General features: G+C 52.6%; 1 protein-coding gene across 13 annotated transcripts in view; it reads left to right on the forward strand.

Moving 5' to 3' along the window:
• LOC119963039 (protein FAM184B-like) overlaps positions 1–21,893 on the forward strand; it is a 595,873-nt gene that overhangs the window by 388,979 nt on the left and 185,001 nt on the right. For 12 of the 13 annotated variants that reach the window (XR_005460015.1, XR_005460013.1, XR_005460016.1 and 9 more), the window contains 3 exons: positions 12,338–12,544; positions 13,738–13,848; positions 13,934–14,074. Coding sequence is in view for 9 of the 13 variants with exons in the window: in XM_038791545.1 (XP_038647473.1) it covers positions 12,338–12,544; positions 13,738–13,848; positions 13,934–14,074 (459 nt within the window). In the remaining 4 variants the exon portion in view is untranslated. The remainder of the gene's footprint in view (positions 1–12,337; positions 12,545–13,737; positions 13,849–13,933; positions 14,075–21,893) is intronic. The other variant, XM_038791546.1, reaches the window with a different exon arrangement.

Consider the following 21,893-nt stretch of genomic DNA (forward strand, 5'->3'; position numbering starts at 1 on the left):
AAACGAAAGGCTTTAATCAGCAAAAAGTGAACCTGGCAGCAGACGTATAGAAATGGCCTGGCTGCTGGGGGACACGGGTTCTTATACCCCACCTCGTAGGCGGAGCTACCTTCCTCTTAGCCAATAGGAATACGGAGAACATGATACTTGGGCCAATGGGCAGCGAGCCCTCTGCACCAATGGCAGCTCACACTCCCAGGTACCGTAATACCCCTAGTCATACTACCACAAATAAGCCGTCCATGAACATTGACACCCGGTACTCCCTGCTCCCCCTCATAATCCCCTGCCACTTCACTGACTCCCGAAGGGCAATCGCCCAGGGCTCAATCACCACCGAGAACAACAACGGCGACAGCCGGCAACCCTGTCTTGTTCACCTGTGCAGTCTAAAACTTTGTAAACTTATCTAATTTGTACATACATTTGCCCCCGGGGCTATATACAACAGACGCACCCACGCCACAAATGTCAGGCCAAATCTGACCTACCCAAGATCTCAAATAGACACCTCCACTCAACCCAGATCAAAAGACTTCTTTGCATCCATAGAGACTAATAACCTCCGACAACTGCCCCACTGACGGAGTCATAACCACATTTAACAGCTTCCTGATGTTACTAGAGAGCTGCCTGCCCTTTACAAAACCCATTTGATCTTCAGTAACTACTCCTGGCACACATCACTCCATGCTCCCTACCACTAACTTAGCCAGCACTTTCGCGCCTATGTTCAACACTGAAATGACTGTACCTTGGTACATGTGACAATAAACAAATCCAAAATCCAAATCCTTGGCCACAGAAAAATACTTCCCACTGTACTTCGGTACATGTGACAATAAATAAATAAAATAAAATCAAACACTCCAAAGGATCCTTCCTCTTCTTTCGGATTATCGTGATCGACGCCTGTGTCAGTGTTTCTTGCAGCTCCCCCTTCTACAATGCCTGACGAAACATCCCCAACAGATGCAGTGCCAACGCTGCTGCAAACACATTATAAAACTCCGCCGGGAAGTCATCCCCCTAATGCTGTAAATCACCTCCCTCAGCCCCAGCGGATCTCCAATGCCTGCCTCTTCTCTTCCTCCAACCTTCGAAATTCTAACCCATCTAAAAACCATCCCATATCCCCTTCCTCTCGACCCGACTCGGCCCTGTACAACTTCTCATAATACCCATTGAACTCCTAATTTATTTGGCTCTGACACTAGCTCCACTGTTCGTACCCTTGATGCACTATCAATTACGACGAGACGAGAGCAGAGAGTAATTGAGGCTTTATTACGCAGAGATGTGTTGCCTCCTGTAGCTACTGCCGAAATGGCTGCAGCTCGGTGAGCTAACACATTTATACTCCTACTGGGCGGAGCCAGCAGGCAGGGATCTACCCCCGTACCTGTAGTACAGGAGCCTTACCATATTACATTGCATATGTGTACTATATACAAACAGTGGTGACGACCACATTCACCCCCTGTTAAAAGGGAGTCCAGCGGAGGTGGTGGAAAAATATTTACATGTAAATGAGCATTTTTAAAGGATTCAGTTCTGGAAAAGTTCACAAATTTAGTCGGTCGGGTGAGCACCGCAGTCCCGGTGGTGATGCAGGCGCCTGCTTGGTCGCCGGTGACTCCGGGAGCGTGTAGTCCTCATCTTCATTCCCGGGTGGAACCAATGGGAGGACGGATCGTCCTGGAGCAGGGGCTGTGGTGAGGTGCGCTGGGGGGAGGATGGGTGGTGCCGGGCAGATGGTGGGGGGGGGGGGGGGGGGTTGAGGACCCAGGTGGTGCCAGGTCCCTGAGGGAGACTGTGTCTTGGCGGCCGTCGGGGTACGCCATATAGGCATACTGCAGGTTTGCATGGAGTATCTGTACCCTCTCGACCAACGGGTCTGCCTTGTGGAGCTACATATGTTTGCGGAGGAGAGTGGGTCCTGGAGCTGCCAGTGACGTTGGGAGTGAAACCCCAGAGGTTGACTTCCAAGGGAAGGCAACGAGACGTTCATGGGGGTTTGCATTACTTGCAGTGCAAAGTAACTATCGGATGGAGTGGAGGGCGTCGGGGAGGACCTCCTGCCAGCGGGAGTCGGGGAGATTTTTAGACCGGAGGGCCAGCAGGACGGCCTTCCTGACCGTCCTGTTCTCCCTCTCCACCTGTCCGTTTCCCCGGGGGTTGTAGCTGGTCGTCCTGCTCAAGGCAATGCCCTTACTGAGCAGGAATTGACACAGCTCATCACTCATAAAGGAGGATCCCCGGTCGCTGTGGACGTAAGCGGGGAAACCGAATAGAGTGAAGATGCTATTGAGGGCCTTGATAACTGTGGCAGACATCATATCAAGGCATAGAATGGTGAAGGGGAATCTGGAGTATTTGCCGACCACGTTAAGGAAGTACGTGTTTTGGTCAGAGGAGGGAAGGGGCCCTTTGAAGTCCATGCTGAGACGTTCAAAGGGATGGGAGGCCATCACCAGGTCCGCCCGGTCTGGCCGGTAGAAGTCTTTTGTGACCGCCCTGACTTCCACAATGGAGTAGGGTAGATTGCGGGCCTTTGTGAAGTGAAAGAACCGGGTGACCCCTGGGTGACAGAGACCGGAGTCGGTCTACTTGTGCGCTGGCACATGTACCTCGGGATAGGGCATCGGGGGGCTCGTTGAGCTTACCGGGGCGATATAAAATCTCGGAATTGTAGGTGGAGAGCTCGATCCTCCACCTCAAGATTTTATCATTTTTGATGTTGCCCTGTTGTGTGTTATTGAACATGAAGGCAACCGACCGTTGGTCAGTTAGGAGAGTGAATCTCCAGCCGGCCAGGTTATGCCTCCAATGCCACACAGCTTCAACAATGGCTTTGGCCTCCTTTTCGACGGAGGAGTGCCGAATTTCGGAGGCGTGGAGGGTGCGGGAAAAGAATGCCACTGGCCTGCCTGCCTGGTTGATGGTGGCAGCTACAGCGACGTCTGATGCATCGCTCTAAACTTGAAAGGGGAGGGTCTCGTCGACCGCGTGCATCGTGGCCTTGGCAATGTCGGCCTTAATACAATTGAAGGCCTGGTGAGCCTCGGCCATCAGGGGGAAAACTGCTGAGTGAATGAATGGGCGGGCCTTCTCCGCATAGTTAGGGACCCACTGGGCATAGTATGAGAAGAACCCCAGGCATTGTTTGAGGTCCTTTGGGCAGTGGGGGAGGGTGAGTTCCATGTGGGGGCGCATGCGGCCGGGTCGGGTCCTAGAACTCCATTTTGCACCACATAGCCAAGGATGGCTAAGCGGTTGGTGCTGAACATGCACTTCTCCTTGTTATACCTTAGGTTCAGGAGTTTGGCGGTGTGGAGAAATTTGAAAAGATTAGCGTCGTGGTCCTGCTGGTCATGGCCGCAGATCGTGACGTTATCTAGGTACGGGAAGGTGGCCCGCAGTCCGTACAGGTCAACCATTCGGTCCATCGCTCGTTGGAAGACCGAGACCCCATTGTTGATGCTGAAGGGAACCCTAAGGAAGTGGTAAAGGCGGCCGTCTGCTTCGAACGCAGTGTATTGGCGGTCCGCCTTGCGGATGGGGAGCTGGTGGTAGGCAGATTTCTGGTCCACGAAGACCCAATACTGTGCAATCTGATTGACCATATCAGATATGCATGGGAGGGGGTATGCGTCAAGCTGCGTGTACCGATTGATGGTCTGACTATAGTCAGTGACCATCCTGTGTTTCTCTCCAGTCTTTACAACTACCACTTGGGCTCTCCAGGGGCTGTTGTTGGCCTCGATTATACCTTCCCGCAGTAGCCGTTTGCAATCCGGGGTGAGGTTCGCAAACAGGGAAGGTGGGTTAACCTTAAGGGTCATGAGGCCGCATACAGCAAGAGATGGCAGCAGCCCGCGAAATTTCAGAGTTAGGCTTTGGAGGTTGCACTGGAAGTCCAGGCTGAGTAGCAAGACAGTGTAGAGGTCGTGGAGGACGTAGAGCCGGAAATTGCTGAACTCTACGCCCTGGACGGTGAGGGTGGCGATGCAGTACCCCCGGATCTCCATGGAGTGAGATCCGGAGGCTAGGGAGATTTGTTGGGTAATGGGGTGTACTGCGACGGAGCACACCTTACCGTATCGGGGTGGATGAAGCTCTCCGTGCTCCCGGAGTCAAGAAGGCAAGGTGCCTTGTGGCCATCGGCTTTCACCGTCATTGTCGCAGTTGTGAGGTTGTGTGGCCGGGACTGGTCGAGCGTGATGGAGGCGAGCTGTGGCTGGTGTTGGTGGGCCCCGGGCTGGTCGGCGGCAGTCGTGGACGATGAGTGGCCCTATGACGTGCCCGACGAGCAGGGGTCCTGAGGTGCCGTCCAAAATGACGGCGAAGATGGTGGCGCCCATGGGCCGCACGAGGTCTGATGGGGGAAGATGGCGTCGCCCACGGGCTGCGCGAGGTCTGATGAGAGGAAATGGCGTTGCCCACAGGCCGCACGTGTGTTGCGGGGGCGAAAATGACAGCACCCACGGGTCGCACGTGCAGGGTGCAGGAACAATGGTGTTGGTTACACTGCCGATCGACCGGGCCTGGCACTCCTCAGCGAAATGTCCTTTCTTACCGCAGGCCTTGCAGAGTGCGCTTCACGCCGGGCAGCGCTGGCGGGGGTGCTTTGTCTGCCCGCAGAAATAGCACGTGGGGCCCCCCGGGGTTGGCTGGCTGCCGCGCGGCACAGGCTTGGTGTTCCCTGGGGGCGGTCGCTGGTGGGGTCCACGATGTCCAGCAGGGGGTCGCCGTGTGGCCGGGGGCGTACGCTTGTATATTACGGGAAGCTACCGTTAGCGAGGTTGCGAGTTTTTTGATCGCCGCGAGGTCGAGCGTACCCCCTTCTGAGAGGCGCTGGTGGATGTACGCCGACCCTATGCCCGTAACAAAAGCGTCCCTGATTAGGAGTTCGGAATGTTCAACGGTCGAAACTGCCTGGCAATCGCAGTTCCTCGCCAGGGCGTGCAGGGCACACCAGAAATCTTCCAATGACTCACCGGGAAGTTGTTGCCGCGTGGACAGGCTGGTGTAGAGTTTGTTGATCGGCTGTGTGTAGTTCTCTTTCAGAATCGCCATCGCCTCAGTGTAGTTGGGCGCGTCCCGGATAAGAGGAACAACATCGGAGCTCAACCGTGTGTGCAGGATCTGTAGTATCTGTGCCTCTGAGGGTAGTTCTATTGCTGATCCGATATAGGCTTCAAAGCAAGCTAGCCAGTGGTCGATGGCCGACGTGGCATTGTCTGCTTGAGGGTGCAGCTGCAGGCGATCTGGCTGAATGCGAAGGTCCATCGCTGTAAAATCTCTGCATAATAAATTGATGCACTGTCAATTACGATGAGACGAGACTAGAGAGTATTCGAGGCTTTATTACACAGTGATGCATTGCCTCCGACAGCGGCAGCAGCTCGGTGAGCACACACATTTATACTCCGCCTACTGCGCGAAGCCAGCAGGCAGGGATCTACCCCCGTACCTGTAGTACTTAGAGCCTTACTATATTACATCTCATATGTGTACTATATACAAACAGTGGTGACTACCAGAACCCTTAAAATTTCCCTGGACACTTCCGGTGATGGGGATGTGCTGAGAAGTCGCACATCAGGTGGCTCTTCTCCACAACCCTAAAACTAGGCTCTTTTTACCCAAAATAGCCCATTAATACAAAGGCAAAACATCCCCCCACCTCTACCAGCAACAATAGGAGTGGAAAATGGCAAACAGCAGCCATTCCAGAGGCCGTGTGGAAACCAGGAGCGGATAAACCCTGGAGAAACAAATGGCTGAGCCAGCCGATGCACGAGGAGGCGGGCCTCGCCAGAGCGAGAAGGACCAGCACGCCATGCCAGGAGCCCCCCACACCAGGGGAGGCTGGAGGATGTTTTTCTCATGAGAATTAAGAGAACGTCGGTAAGTGACAAAAGCTGATATTCAGGCTGCGGTTGCGGAAGCTCTGACCATGCAGGCGGCCCTAGACAAGGTGAAGAGGTGACTGGAAGCCCAGGAAAACACTATTAAAGAGCTGGAGAAAGCCGCAACAGAACAGGCCGACCGGATCATCACCGTATAAAAAGAAGTGGCAAGGCTGCTCGCGACACAGGGGAGCCTGAAGGGGAAAATCAACAACCAGGAGAACCGATCAAGGCACCAAAACCTACAGATCAGGGGCCTGCCGGAGGGGATCGAAGGTAAGAACCCCACGGACTATGTGGCTCAAATGCTGAGCAATCTGGTGTGAAGGAATAGCTTCCCCAACCCACACAAAATTGATAGAGCACACCGGTCACTTCACCCAAAGCCGGGGAACATCCGAGGGCGATAATCGCCAAAATGCAATGGTACCAACACCGGGAACGAATCCTGCGCTGGGCGAGACAAACCAAGAACTGTAACTGGGAAGGTCACTGGATTCAGATCTGCCAGGACATTGGGGCTGACCTGGCCAAGCGCCAGGCAGAATTCAATAGGGCGAAGGCCGCGCTGTACAAGAGCGGCGTAAAGTTTGGGATGCTGTACCTAGTCAACCTCTGGGTCACATCCAAGACAGGGAGCACTTTTTCATGGCCCCTGTGGAAGCATAACAAGTTTGTCTTAGAGAACGGACTCGAGGATGCACAACTAACCCCAGGAGGGGGGCCCACCACACTAGCGGGGAAGCTAGCACCGGGAAGCGAGCAGCAAAGAGAGGCCACGGCGCATCTCCCGCAAGGGGGAAAGCATCTGTTGGTGGGGGGGGGGGGGGGGGGGGGGGGGGGGGGGGGGGGAGAGAAAACAAAATACCTCAAGGGGAACACTGAAACAGAGAGAACAAGGGCATTAGGCTCTGCTACAGCAGGCAACACATGGCAACTTGGAACAAAATGGCACCGCGAGCAACCACTTTGGAGGGTCCCTGAACAAAGGGAAACCCTGGAGCGCAGGGGCCTGACATCATGGGGAGAATAGTGACTGTGGCCATTTTGGACGGCCCTCTATCAAAGCGAAATCCCGGTCTGCATGGGTACATACACCAGTTAAGTATGGGTGATCCCGCAGGAGTGGGGGGGACAAAAATCCCTCATCAGAATAGTCACCTGGAACATCAGAGGACTTAACGGCCCAGTGAAAAGATTCTTCGTCCATCTGAAAAGTCTGAAAGCCAAAGTAATCTTCCTCCAAGAGACACACTTGAGGGAGAAGGAACGGATGGGTGGGACAGACCTACCATTCCTGCTACGGGACGAAGGCCAGGAGGGGTAGCCATACTGCAAAATAAGAGGACGGTGTTTACTGCAACGAGGCAGTTACGGACCCAGGAGGGTGTATGTCAGGGGCTGGACGGGGCACTGGTCATAGTGAACGTGTACGCTCCTAACTGGGATGACACGGAGTTAATAAAGAAGACCATGGTGAAAATCGCCAACATAGCTACACACCGACTAATCATGGTGGGGAATTTAGCTGTGTACAGGACCCACGGACAGACAGGTCAAATCCAAAAACAGGAAAGACCTCCAACATAGAACATAGAACAGTACAGCACAGAACAAGCCCTTCGGCCCTCGATGTTGTGCCGAGCAATGATCACCCTACTCAAACCCCCCTTACTTTTTATGACACTACGGGCAATTTTAGCATGGCCAATCCACCTAACCCGCACATCTTTGGACTGTGGGAGGAAACCGGAGCACCCGGAGGAAACCCACGCACACATGGGGAGGACGTGCAGACTCCGCACAGACAGTGACCCAGCCGGGAACCGAACCTGGGACCCTGGAGCTGTGAAGCATTTATGCTAACCACCATGCTACCGTGCTAACATGCGAAAGAACTCGGCTCATTGATGGAGCAGGTGGGGGCTATGGACCCATGGCGGAACACCCACCCAGGGGAGAAGGAGTTCTCCTTCTTCTACCAAGTACACAATATATATTCACAGATCGACTTCTTTGTAGTGGAGAAATCGGTGCTTCCAGGACTAGTAAGACCGGACTATTCCGTTATTGTAATATCCGACCATGGTACATGGATGTGAAGTTGGAGCCGGACCGTGCCCAACTCCCCATCGTGGTTGGACACGGCCCTCTTGGCCGATAATGCTCTCTGTGAGAAAATATGACAACCAAATACAAGTATATTACTAATAACCAGAATGGGGAGGTCTCACCCTCCATGTTCTGGGAGGCGCTGAAGGCTGTGACCAGGGTGAAATTATTGCTCACAAAGCACAGAAAGATAGGGAAGAGAGGGTGACTAGGCAACAGCTAGTCAACTCCAACTGGAAGTAGACTGGCAATACTCCGAGGCCCCGATCCTGGAGCTCCTGGTGGAGAGGAAAAAGCTACAAATAGACTACGACCTGCTTTCCACAAGGAAAGCAGTTCACCAATTCCGTCAGGCATGGTAGAGTACGGAGACAAAGCCAGCCACCTGTTGGCTCACCAGCTGAGAAAGCAGATCGCCACGAGGGAAATAGCCCATATTAGGGACAGTAGAGGCACATTAGGAACGGAACTGGAAATGGTCATCGAAGCATTCGAGACTTTCTACCGGGGGCTGAACACCTCTGAGCCTCCAGCGAGGGACTTGAGGATGAAGCAGTTCCTTGATGGACTGGACATGCCAGTCGTGGGGAAGGATAGGAGACGGGGTTTGAAATACGGTGGGGACTTTGGAGCGAAGCACTGCATGGAGTCAACTCCATCTCCACATGCGCAAAGCTAAGTCTTATGCAGTTAAAAGTGGTACACAGAGCCCACTTAACTAGAACCCGAATGAGCAGGTTCTTCCCGGAGGTGGAGGACAAACGCAAACGGTGCCGAGGAGGCCCGGCCATCCACGCCGACATGTTCTGGTCTTGTCCCTGGCTCACTGTGTTCTGGACAGTCTTCTTCGAGGCAATGTCCAAGGTGGTGGGGATGAGGGTGGAGCCTTGCCCAAGAGTGGCAGTCTTCTGAGTATCAGACCAGCCAGACCTCTTCATGAGGAGGAGAGCCAACGCCCTTGCTTTTGCCCACTGGCTGGCAGTCAGCAGCACCACCCAAAGCTGCAGACTGACTGTCCGACCTATCGGAATTTCTGCAAATAGAGGAAATTAAATTTGCCATCCAGGGAGCCATTCACCTGACTGTTCCAATACCTGTTTGTAGAAGTCAAAGATAGGAAGAGGGCAGTCACAGTACAACAAGGAGGGGGGGAGGGGCGGGGGGGGGGGAGTGGGGGCGGGGGAGGGGGGGTGGAATCAGGAGGCATGGAACCCAACCATGTCCAGCAAATAGAAAAATACACAGCATCACACCAGCCCAACTGGAGCAGGACACGAGAGCAGATGAGGGATGAAGGCATGCCAGACAGCCAGAGTGGGATGGGGATCAGGGCAAAAATGGGGAGAGGTGAGCAGGGGACCCAGCCAGAATCAAACGCCTACTGGAAAACGAAAGACAAGAAGATGTAACCGTTATAAATAACGTAAGACAAATGATGTGAATAACAGAAGTCGACTGGTGTACATATATTTCATTATTTTTCTTTTGTTTTCAAATATATGTCCACACTTATCTTTGCTCTGCATATTACAAAAAACCTCACTAAAACATGAAAAAAAATTCCCTGAATGCAGCCTGCCTCCGCAGCTGGTAGGCCAGAGTACACTCGCCTTCTCTCAGATTCATATTGCACCCCACTTGCCCTCCTTTGCTACCCCCACTGCCATTCCCATTGTCAACCGATCGATCTGCCCCTGCTACCTCTTCCTCTCCACCAACAATTCTTTAGTGGGAGTCCCCGGTTTCTCCTGTCCACCTCGGCTATCAGGTCCAGCAACCGTCCATGCTCCTCCCTTCTCATCTTATCCCTGTCCACCTTGGACCACACACATTAACGCCTCCCAGAACGTGTCCTTTGACACCTCCCTGTTCTGATTCAGCTTCAAGTAATTCCCAATCACTCACTTTTTCATAAAACCCCTTTTCTGTCAAAAGACCTGAATTCAGCATCCATCCCGGCCTCTGCACCTGTCCCGAAATAAGCCTCACCTCCACCCAATGCAGCGCGTGATTCAAAATCACGATTCCCGCATATCCTACCGCCATCACCCCCACCAACACCGCTCTACTCACCACACAGAAATCGATTCTCGAATACACCTTATTTACGTAAGAAGAACGAGTACTCTTCCCCCCTCCGGGTTCTTAAACCTTCATGGATCAACCATTCCAATATGTTCCATGAACCCTCCCAACTCCTTTGCCATCCTCAACCTTCCCATTGAATTGGGGCTCAATCTGTCATCCTCGATTCCATCACACAATTAAAATATGCACCCATAATCAGCTGCTGCGTATCCAAGTGCGGAATCCTTCCCAGTAAACTCTTCACAAATCCCACATCATCCCAATTCAGCGCATATACATTGACTAGCACCAATGGAGGGTGTGGGGTCGAGACTGGTCCAGAGTGACTGAAGCGAGTCGTGGCAGATAGTCGGAGTCTTCATCGGGCGGTGCGTTGTCACCCGCAGGGTCCTCGGAGCCGATCCAAGATGGCGGCGCCCATTGGTCGCACATGGGCCAATGGGCAGCGAGCCTTCTCCACCAATAGCAGTTCACACTCCCAGGTACCGTAGTACCTCTAGTCATACTACCACACACTGATGCCAGAGAAAGGTGTGGCTCCCTTCAATGGTGTCTGGCAAAGGACGCTGGGAAAATGGCCAAGCTCAGGGACAAACGGGCTGCAGCTCCGAATAAACAAATGTCTGCAGCCCAGACTTTGCAAAACAACATAGGAAAACGGCCATCAAGAGGCCATCCCGGGACAATGGGCTTAAATGCAAATCACCTACAATGTAGCAGACTCAGTGGCATCTATTCCCTTATTTGGAAAGGCCTACGTGCCATGGACACCAGTGGACATGGCCGGTAAGGACACACCCCGCCATCAAGGAGGCGAGTCTTGATTGGACTTGATCGATTAGGGTGATCAAGCTATGATTGATTGATTGGAAGCTTACCTGGGACCACCCCAAAAGGGCAAGAAAATTCCCAGGGATAAAATATGCTGCACAACCCCTCACTCGCTCTCTCAACAGCAACCAACAACGGTGACCCTTCACCGGACATAGAAGAAGAAGACCATCCACGCCACCGATAGAAGGAAGACCAGAGCCAAGGACGAGGAAGACCAGCAACAGGCCATCAAGAACTACAAGACTGCGGGTCATAGATAAAGGCCATATCTGCCCGGTACTTGTCAGTCACTTGAAAGTTAAGTTAAGTTCTTGCATGTATTAGCTTTGTAGTTTGACTTATGTATGTGTGTGTGTGAGATTGAATAACTTTAGCATTGTGTGGAAGTAAATAAATATTGAAGTGTTTCATGAAACAGACTTGTAGTCATTTGTCCACCGTATATGGGTTAACACACACTGTGGTTTAGGCACAAAAAGGTGCAGGCAGCCAACCCGCACCTTGGAAACAGGTAGGTATTATAAAATATGTGACAGAAGATGGAAGCCTTGAATTTGATCTGTTTTTCAGATTTAACTCTTGCTAGCCAGATTTTCCAGATGTAAGATCTGGCAGCTGATGTGAGGCAAGGGACGTTTAGCGCCGTTGCAGCATTTCTTGTGAACCACGAAGAGCAGAGGTGCCTTCAGGTCCACCCTCCATACATATCCATGTGGTACAAGTACATCCACAGTGCTGTTAAGAAGGGAGTTCCAGGAGTTTGACTCAGTGGCAGGGAACAAGAAGCGATATAGTTCCAAGTTAGGGTGATGCGTGGCTTGGAGAGGAACGTGCAGGTCCCCGTGCATCTGCCTGTTCATCTCGGTGGTAGAGGTCGGGGTTTGGAAAGTGCTTTTGAAGTTGATTGTCCAAGTACCACCAAGGCCTGAATAAAATATTTGACTTTTTCATAGCCAGATGAATAATATAACTTATAATTCAAGTTTAAATACCAAGTTCTGAATCCATTTGAAGACAGTGTTCCCAGGAGATCATTGTTGGAGCAGACTGGAGAGAGGCCTGTTTTGCAATGAATGTTTTGTAATGCATTGAATCTTCTTTCTAGTTCTGCAGTAAAAAAAAATTTTTAAAATTATATTTTGCACCTTTTGTTCACAATTGAAGTTGTTACTGATGTTGTAACCTGTCCAAATATCAATATTTGAATCATCTTGGGGTGTTTTACTAGGTTAATTACAAATTATAAATGCAAATTATGGTTTTTTATTTAGAAAGTTTTTGTGCTTGTTGGTACTTTATTTTAATACATTTATTCATGTTGAAGTATTATTCATTGATACTTTTATGAATCGATGATTGATGAAGCAGAAGAATCCTTTGCCTTGTAGGTTATTGACATTCTTACTCGTGAAAAAGAAGAGTACCATAAAAAACACGAGGATGAACTGAAGAAACTAAAGCGAGTGGCTGAAGAGGAGAAGCTTCGCCTGAAGGAGCAGCTGATGAAAGGATTGGAGGAGCTGGTGAAGAAACACACCACTGAAATCAAGGCAGTCCAGACCTCAATGGAATTAGAAAGAAAACAGCTGCAAAATGTACATGTGGTATCTAGTGTTTTCTTGGCCATACTGTATTGAATGTGTCTCATTAACATTTAGATGATGCATATTTATTCAGCTAGGAATGGTTGGTGCTAAGGTTTAAAATACCATGGGACCTGGTTTTGAATATCAACCCTATCCTCCTCCAGACTGTCAGAAAATCTCCTTTTGTTCAGACAAATCCTGAATGCTCCAGTTATTTTCATAATGTAAGACTGCCTATAAATTTGCAGTAAATTACCAACTTAACTCAGAGAGACTGCCACTGGCTAACTGGACTGCAATTATATTTTTCAGCCCTGTGCGTTCCCCTATTCCTTGGCTTGGCTCATGTGAGAAAGGCAAATGTTGCAGGAGTGCAGGAATGCTGTTTGTTGGAGCTGAGTAACAAGACAAATGAGTCTGTATTCGTTTTTCTACTGATAATATCTAGCATGGTCTTGTGGCACACTGGGTAGTGTCCCTACCACTAGGCCAGAAGCTCTGGGTTCTCTTACCACCAGCCATTACACGTGTTGTAAGGATTTACAGGCTGATCACCAACCTGTTTAAACAAGTTGAATATCATCCTCTAAATACTGCCAATATGCTTGATGAGTGGTCCACTGGTCAGCCACACTGGAGAAGGCAACGGCAAACCGCTGCAGTACTTTGACAAGCATAATTATGGACCAATCCAATGGAAGTGCATGGTCACCATGCCCTCGTTGGCATGGTACTTATAGGAGGAGGACTATCTAGCACTTTGGTACTTTGTGCTGCCTCATCTAGTGACCCTTCCATAAGCTGACACAACAAAGCCAATGGAGTGAATCAGGCAGGAAGCATTGAGCATCAAACTCATGATTTTCATTGAGTGTCAAGCGCTCCTACCATTTGAACTACTGGGTCACCTTATGTCAACCCATTTTATGGTAAATGGTGACATGAGGTTACCTGTCTGCCAGCAACAAAAGACATGATGCTTATTGCAGAAAGCATCTCTGCCTGGAAGCTCAATACAGCGTGATATTTACGGAGTGCAAACATCACTGTAGGTAACTGCATCTGTTTCAGTTATTGTAATGAAACATCATTTTTGGAAACATCATTTTTGGACAGTTAACATAGTGGTACTTTCAGACAAGTTTGATTACATAAAATGATGATGTTAGGCATTCCTACAATAATTAACATCTCTATTGCAGGAACTACAGAATCAATTAGATGAAATTAACATCAAAGTTGAGAATGAAAGACGACAGCTAGAGAACGAAAAGGAGGAGCTTTACAATAAACTTCAGGATTCCCTGCAGCAGGTGAGCACTAATAGAGCTGTATGTTACCGTAGGTAAGGAACAACTTAATCTACTGTTGCTTACTCAGCATTGATTGACTTTCTAGATTTCCAAGATGGAAAGCTTAATGAAGCAGAGCAATAAGGGCACAGAACAAGCTGATTCCTATTCTACTCACTTGAAAGATAGTCACGGGAAATTGCTCCAAGAGCAAGAACAGGCTCTCAACCAGATATCAGAGTTGCAGGTGGGAAATGCATGAGAAAGTGATCGAGATTTGGTAATTTTGCTAAAATTGGGTATTTATTGGAATGCAGAGGGGGCAACAGTAAAATTGTTACTCCAAAACAAATGTTATTAAACCTCGCTCATGTTTCGACTTCCGGTGGTGGCATGTCGAAGGAGGTTGCACGTAAGGTAGCTCCTGCTAGAGTCCTTGGTTTTTGATTCTTTTCACCCTGTTCTTGGGGGTAATAGGTGGACAGATTTGTCTCCTCTGGTGAGGATGTCAAAAGGCACAAAAAAGAATATTGGGAAGAACGGTGTGAGCGAATCCTTCTGAGGAACTGAGCAAGGTGCGGAGTCCTGCGGGATCGAAGATGGCGGAGGCAAGATCATTGGGTGGGGCCACACCTATCACAGTCGATAAGCTGATGGACGTAATGGCTGTCAAACTTGAAAGGCCATTCGGCAAGAATTTTGAGAGGCAAGGGAAGGAGATGCTGGAGACCCTCAAAAAGTCAGTGAACGACGTATTAGCCTGATAAAGGAGGCATTGGGAAAGACTTTGGAGACAGTGCAGGAGCATGGTGAGGTGTTCAAGGGAGTGGAGGAGACGCTGTTGTGGCATAGCGATCAGTTGGCCTCACTGGATGCTGAGCTGTAGAGTTGAGGACAGGAACAAGAGCCTGAGAGCTAAGGTCGAGGACCTGGAGAATAGGTTGAGGCTGTTTAACCTCAGGATCGTGGGATTGCCTGAGGGTGGTGGAGGGTCCGAGGCCGACTGAATATTTTGAGTCGATGTTTATGAAGTTGATGGGGAGGAGAATCAGGTTTCCCCCAACCTCCCATTCGAGCTGAATCAGGCCATCCGTTCGCTCCGGGCAAAACCACAAGTGAATGAGTCACCGCGAGCAGTGACAGCATATTTTCATAACAATCGGATGGAGGATGAGGTCCTGAAGTGGGCCAAGGAGAATCAGGAAGTTTGGTGGGGAAGCAGCAGTGTTTGTATATACCTGGATGTTGCGGCAGAGTTGACAAGGAGGCGGGTGGCCTTTTATAAGGCGAAGTCAGCACTTTTCAAGTGTGGGTGGTGTGCAATTTGGTGTGGTGTACCCAGCGAAGCAAAGGGTTATGCATAATGCCAAGGACTACTTCTTCAAGGAAGTGGTGGCTTTTCTTAAAGCTCAAGGACTCGGACTGAACTGAATGGGTTTGAGGTGGTTCAGATGGTTTTGTATGGGGACATTGTTGTAGGTCTGTGTTTTTTTTCATTTGTCCCTTGTTCCACTTCTCCCGTTTTCTTTCCTGTACAGAGTTGTTGTTACCTGAAAATGGTGGGTGGGATTCTCTGTCCACTGACGCCAGAATTGGGAAACACGAGTGGGGCAACAAATCGTTTCAGACGCCGAAATCGCGGCAGGCGCCCATTTGACGCCAAATCGCAATTCTCCATCGCCTGGACAGCGGCGCCAATGCGGTCTGGACGCAAGTACAATAAACACTGTTTGCATATCATTAACAGGCCTGACTGGTATTCTCCGGGGTCTCTGTGACTCTCTGCCTCCGATGGGCCAAGTTTCCGATGGCGTTGTTCATATATGCTTTTAAAAATCGTGAAACCAGCATCATGGCTGATGAGGGAGAGAGAAGAGGTAGGACACAGAGCCGTAACTGTGGGCTTTCGGGACACTGGTCAGGCTGGCAGGAGTGGGGGGGTCGAGTGGCCGGGGTGACCCCCCCTCCCTCAGTATCCAGGCACGCACTGCAATTACCACGGCCTGCCATGTTGCTGCGCACCCTACTGACCACCCACCTTGGCCCCTGGTTCTGCAGAGTGGCACCAGCCGTATAGGTGCCTGCACGTGATGGGGCCAGGGGTATGGAGATGGGGGGCAGGTCCTGCAGGCCCAACCGGGACCAGCATTGTAACCCGATGGACCTGGTTGGACACGGGGATACGCACCATGCTAACATGTCAGCCTTTCATCCCATGCAGACAATGGATATTGGAATTCAACCAGCAATGGTGGCCTTCCTGCCAGTCACACAGCCCTGGGGGGTGCCCTGCGGCTGTACAACTGGCGCCGCTCGAGGAGCAGGACCTTGCAGCAGCGGATCATGCTGCAGAGGAACAGGAGGCAGCCGCTGAGGATGGAGAGCCGGCCACCCAACCGACCAAGGAGGAGGAGGTGCAAAGGAGGCATCGCATGAGAACCGGGCATGCCGTCGAGAATTCTGGCTGAGCAGGGAGGCAGTGCCAAATTTCTGCCAGATAATGGCGCTCCTGGCACCGCGGGGTTATGGGGGAGGACACCTGCTCCCGGTGGCCATCAAGATGACGGTCGCCCTGAACCTTTACACCACGGGGTCTATTATGTATTCTCATGTAGTTTCTTGTATTTTCTTGAATTCTGTTTAATTCCCTTTTCTTCCCATGTACTGAATGATCTGTTGAGCTGCTTGCAGAAAAATACTTTTCACTGTACCTCGGTACACGTGACAATAAACAAATCCAATCCAATCCAATCCTTCCAGGTGCCAAGTAGGGACCTGTCCGGTTTCTCACAAAGCTCGGTGCACAGGTACATCCGGGCCGTCACGGAGGCCCTAAAAGCCCAGGCGGCTCAATACATCCATTTCAATGTGGACTGAGCCCACCAGGGTGCCCGGGCAGTAGGGTTCGCCGGCATCACCGAGATGGCCCGGGTCCAGGGGGTGATCGACGGGATGCCTGCCCCCCTACGAGCACCTGCAGATGACAGGCCGCTCTACACAAACCGAAGGGGTTCCACTCGATAAACGTGTAGCTCATATGTGACTATTAGACGTGCAGCTTGCACCGCTACGCCGATACCTGGGCAGCGTGCACAACGCCTTCATACTGGCACACGCGAAGATTCCAGGCATCTTCGAGGCGCACCCTTGGGTGAGAGGTTGGCTCCAGGGTGACAGGGGTTATCCGCTGTGGTCGTAGCTGATGACGCCTATCTGGAGGCCACAGACCGATGACGAGACATGCAACAGCGATACCATTGCAATGACCAGGACCGTGATCGTGAGATGCTTCTGCCTTCTGAAGATGCGATTCGGGTGCCTAAACCACTCTGGAGGAGCCCTCCAGTAAGACACTGAGAGGGTCGCCCACCTCGTGCTGGCCTGCTACATCCTCCACAATGTTGCGTAGCAGAGGGAGATGTGCTGGAGGAAGAGGAAGAATCCGAGGCCTCCTCAAGCGAAAAAGATGTGGGGGAGGGCAAGAAGGGCAGGACATGAGACCGAAGTAGGCATGGGAGGCTGCATGACATGTGCACCAGGTCCAACGCACAGGACGCACTGAACTCCTCCGGATTCGCAGACTAGCGCGGGGGGGGGGTACTGGCAATGGGCACAGATTGCATCCCCCCTCCCCCGGCTACCTCCTCGGTTGCAACCCCTCCATGATACATAAATACCGCACTGCAGGGTGCGGGCCCTGGGTTGGCAGTAATATCGGGTCTGGTCCATGGGATGGAGGATGATGTCAACTCACTCTGCGATGAACGCTGGTGCTCCACATCGTTTGACAATGTCCGACCCCTGCCCACGGTAGCACTTCCAACCTGGGTGATCCCTGCAAGCGAGCTGGCCATTCCATTACATAGTCCCATCGGATCCCTGGGGTAATGGTGGAGACGGTCAAGAGAGTGGGGAGCCCAGGCCCCCACAACGTCCGCCCATTCCCCAAACCCCCCCCCCCCCCACACCCCCTTGCCGGCCAGCCAGACCAGTCCACCCCTCACACCCATCTGACAGAGCACCGAGACAGGTTGTAACATTATGTACAGGTGTGTTATGTGACAACATATATACAGATTCATGCCCTAGCCCCTATAACTAAACTGTGCCCTGCACCCATTCCAACATAACTGGTATTTAACTTTCTAGCCTTACGGGCCCTAACGCCATGTCTCGGTGGATCCGCAGACGCTACACTCTGTGACTCACGTCTTGTGACCTGTGACCGCTTTGGCAGCTGTCTTCTTGGGCGACCGGACTTGTACGGGCCCCGTTGCTGCTTGGATGTCCCAGGTGGCATGGTGTCGCCCTGTTCTGCCAACTGCCCAAACGATGCACCAGGGACAGGAGTGGAAGGGAGTCCAAGATGCTGCGGTGTTTCGGCACCTCCCCTGTGGGAGTCACCAGCACAGGCCCTATCACCTCTTTCACCCTTGGGGTGCCAGTTGGACCCCAGGCTACCCCATGGGATGGGGGTGCAAGCAGAGCTATCCCTTGAGGCTCCCCTGCTGCCAGTCCTGCAGGCGGTGGAGTTCGGCCGTGGGCAAGGAAGTGAGACCCCGCTGAGTTGCAGTTCCCATGCCATGTGTGTCAACCACCCCATACCACCCTCTCTGCACAACCCCATCCTCACTCCACACCACTATCACACCCCCTCACCCGCCCTCTCTCCACGGCCCATGGTCTAATCATGCATCTCATCTTGTGTCTTAAAGAACCAGCTGGAAAAGGGCCGGGTCCATCTGGCGTCCCCTACCCCCAGCCAGTGCCACAGCTGGCGACCCCCCATGAGCCGAGCAGCGACGAAAGTAGCAGCTCAGACACCAGCCTCCCGCCCAAGACTCTGAAGACCTCGGAGCTCGGGTCGGGTGATGACAGTGGGTGCGACTCTTTGGAAAAATTTCTAAGTGTCCTGGCGAACAGGAATTGTGTGTTTCACGGCGCCTTGGTCCACTTAACGAGGCCTCACGGGCTTCACGCCCCAAATGCCAGCTCCCCCCACGCCCCAAATGCCAGCTCCCACCACCCCCCAAAACCAATGTCGAGCAGCACTTAAGCTGCACTTGCTTGGCCAACTCCAGCCAGCTCGCAACAATGGCGCCGAGGAGACCAGCCCCAAGGTTCGGGGATGCTGACCTGGGGAGGCTCCTGGACGCATTGAGGCCAGAAGGGATGTCCTGTTCTCCCGAGGATCCCGGCAGGTGAGCCAAAAGGCAGCCAGTGCTGCGTGGGATGAGGTGGCGGCAGCAGTCAGTTCAGGCAGTGTGACCAGGAGGACTGGCCAGCAGTGCAGGAAAAAGGTCAATGATCTAAACCGTGCAGCACGAGTGAGTAGACACCGACGTCCCACCGTTCCCCCCCCCCCTCCCAAAGGGGGCATGCCCCCAGGCAACCCCTAACCCACACGCCATCCCCTACCCTCCTTCAGCATTCCCTGCACCCACCTCTTCAACCCTCCTTTCACCCCTCCCCCCAGGCCCCACAACTGTGAACCACGCATGTGGTTAACGATGCCCTCTCTATGTCTCCTCAGGAAAAGCTCTCCTATAATCGGCGGGAGAGGGCCCAGAGTGGCGGTGGGCTGCCGGACTTGAGAATCCTCCCCTCCTTTAAGCAGCGGGACCTGGAGGTGATTGGTGTGGCAGAGGACAGGTTCTTCAGCCGACGACGCCGGCCCATCCTCTCCTGGCTCCGAGGATGCAACTGTTATAGTCGCGGCCTAGCTGTCATCCCCAACCTCCACCAGCGCTGATACACACACCTCGATGGGAAATGTTAGTGGTCAGGCTTCAGGTGCATAATCTGGTGAGCACCACATTGCTGCTGATGTACATCAGGTGGAGGCAGGCCAGCAGTTGGAGGTCTGCTGGATCCCGCGACCCAGCTGTGTCCCAACTTGATGCTGAGCCTCTGGGCCAGGGTTATCCAGAGCTGAGGAAAAGATAGGGAGCGTCTGGGATATTCAGAGGGAGATGTCAACGTCACTCAAGCAGATCCATAGGAGCTTGGAGGAGTCCCAGAGACTACTGGCGCAGGACACTGGCACCGAGGTCAACAGTGCTAGGTGGCAATCGCAGTGGAGAACCTGGTGCAAGACATTGCCACCATTAGTGAAGGCGTCCAAGGCATCGCGCAGTCGGTGACGACTATGACTGAGCGTCTTGGCAGTATGTCTGCCTCGCTGGGGGATGTCACCCAGTCCCAGGCCAACCTTGATAAGGTGCTGCGGGAAATGTACCGCTCTCAGATGGGAATGGCCGAGGTGCTGCGGAGCTTGTCCCAGTCGCAGGTGGGCATTGCCGAAGTGCTGCAGAACATGTCCAGTCAGTGAGGAGCATCACCAAGGGCGTTGACATGATGGTGCAGACCATGGGGAACCGCCAGGGCTGGCAGAGCCAGATGATGCAGGGGCAGCCGGGGCTCATATCAGTTGCCCCTCCATCCCAAGGTGAGCCCTGGAGTCTTATGGGCACTGACCGGGAGGAGGGTGCGCTGAATCCCAACCCGGACCCATGTGGGGTGACGCTGGCCACCAGCTCTCCCGGGTTCCAGCCTCTGATGAGGCCGCGTCTCGAGGTCAGCACACAGGACATGGCGGCACGGCTGAGTATTGCCGTCGACAAGTGAGCCGGGGCCCTCCAGCCCCAGAGCCCCAGGAGGACACCCGCCAGGGGCATCGAGGGCCACGGGATAAGGTAGCAGCTGGCTGCCTCCACCTCAGTTGTGCATCCTGGGGAGACGCCTGGACATAGCAGTAGTAGTGCTAGAAGGGCCAAGCACATCGAGGATCACTGAGGGCACCGGGGGAGAGGGACGGGGTAGGTAGGGGTGAGGTGTGGGTGGGAGGCTGCACCATTGGGAGAGTGGAGACCTACATTGAACAATAAACACTCTTGCGCACAACCAGTATGTTGCCTCTGTCACATTCTTCCACAATGCATCACCGCGTCCAGGTGATGGGTGCGAACGAGATCTCAGCAGACAGGCAGGGGTCAGACTATGGCATAGATTGAGAAGCACCAGCACCCAGATCTCTGCGGGTTACCATCACCCCCTGCCCTCGACAGTGACCCGCGGACAGTGCTGACACAGACCCAGGACCCTGGAGTGGCGTGACACATATCCTGTGAGGGTGGGTGGGTAAGGTAGCAACAATGGACTCAGGCCAGTATGAGGGCCTCCCTGGCCCTCAGGGCTTGCCGGACCCTCACTACTGCCGCCTGTCCTGCAGCCTCTGGCTCAGCCTCAGGTTCCTCCCCGGCCTCGTCCTCCAGCCCCTGCTGGTCCAGCGCCTCATCATCATCCTCACCCCCATCCCCCTCTTCCTCCACCTCCTCGGTTGCCACATGTTCCTCGTCACCAACATCCAGCTCGTCGCTCCGTTGCTGTGCCAGGTTGTGGAGAACACAGCAGACCGCATCAAAGCAGGTGACCTCTGGGCGGTGTACTGGAGTACACCACCGGAGCGGTAAAGGCATCGGAACCACATCTTGGGGAGTCCAATACAGCGCTCAATGACAGCCCGTGGCTGCATGGGCCTCATTGTAGCGGGTCTCTCCTTCAGTCTCCGGCCTCTGTACTGGCGCCATTAGCCAGATCCTTAGCGGATATCCCTTATCCCATGATGCGACCATCAATTCACTCGAGACATGAGTAGAAGTAAACCATGGCTTTAATCAACTTAGAACAGTACCTGCCTGCGACTGAATCAATGCTGAGAACCGCCTACAGGTCGACTGCTCTTTATATCTCCCTTCAAGGGGAGGAGCCATGGGCGGAGCCCATACATGTCCCAACATGTTCCCCTATGGATAATGCCATACAATGGCCCATAGAGAAGCCCACAAGAGCAACAGCATAGCACTGATATAAATACACTGGTGGATTATTGGTATAATACATTCACCACATCCCTCAATAGCCAACCTTCCATCCTGGGGTGCCCATCGAAGAGGGCAGCGATGATCGACTACCCCAGGATGTAGCTATTGAGCACACATCCCAGGAAGCGTGCATACGCATGCATTAATAATAATATTCTTTATTTGTACCATGGTAGGCTTACA

This window comes from Scyliorhinus canicula, chromosome 3, assembly GCF_902713615.1.
Source record: "Scyliorhinus canicula chromosome 3, sScyCan1.1, whole genome shotgun sequence".
NCBI lineage: Eukaryota > Metazoa > Chordata > Chondrichthyes > Carcharhiniformes > Scyliorhinidae > Scyliorhinus > Scyliorhinus canicula.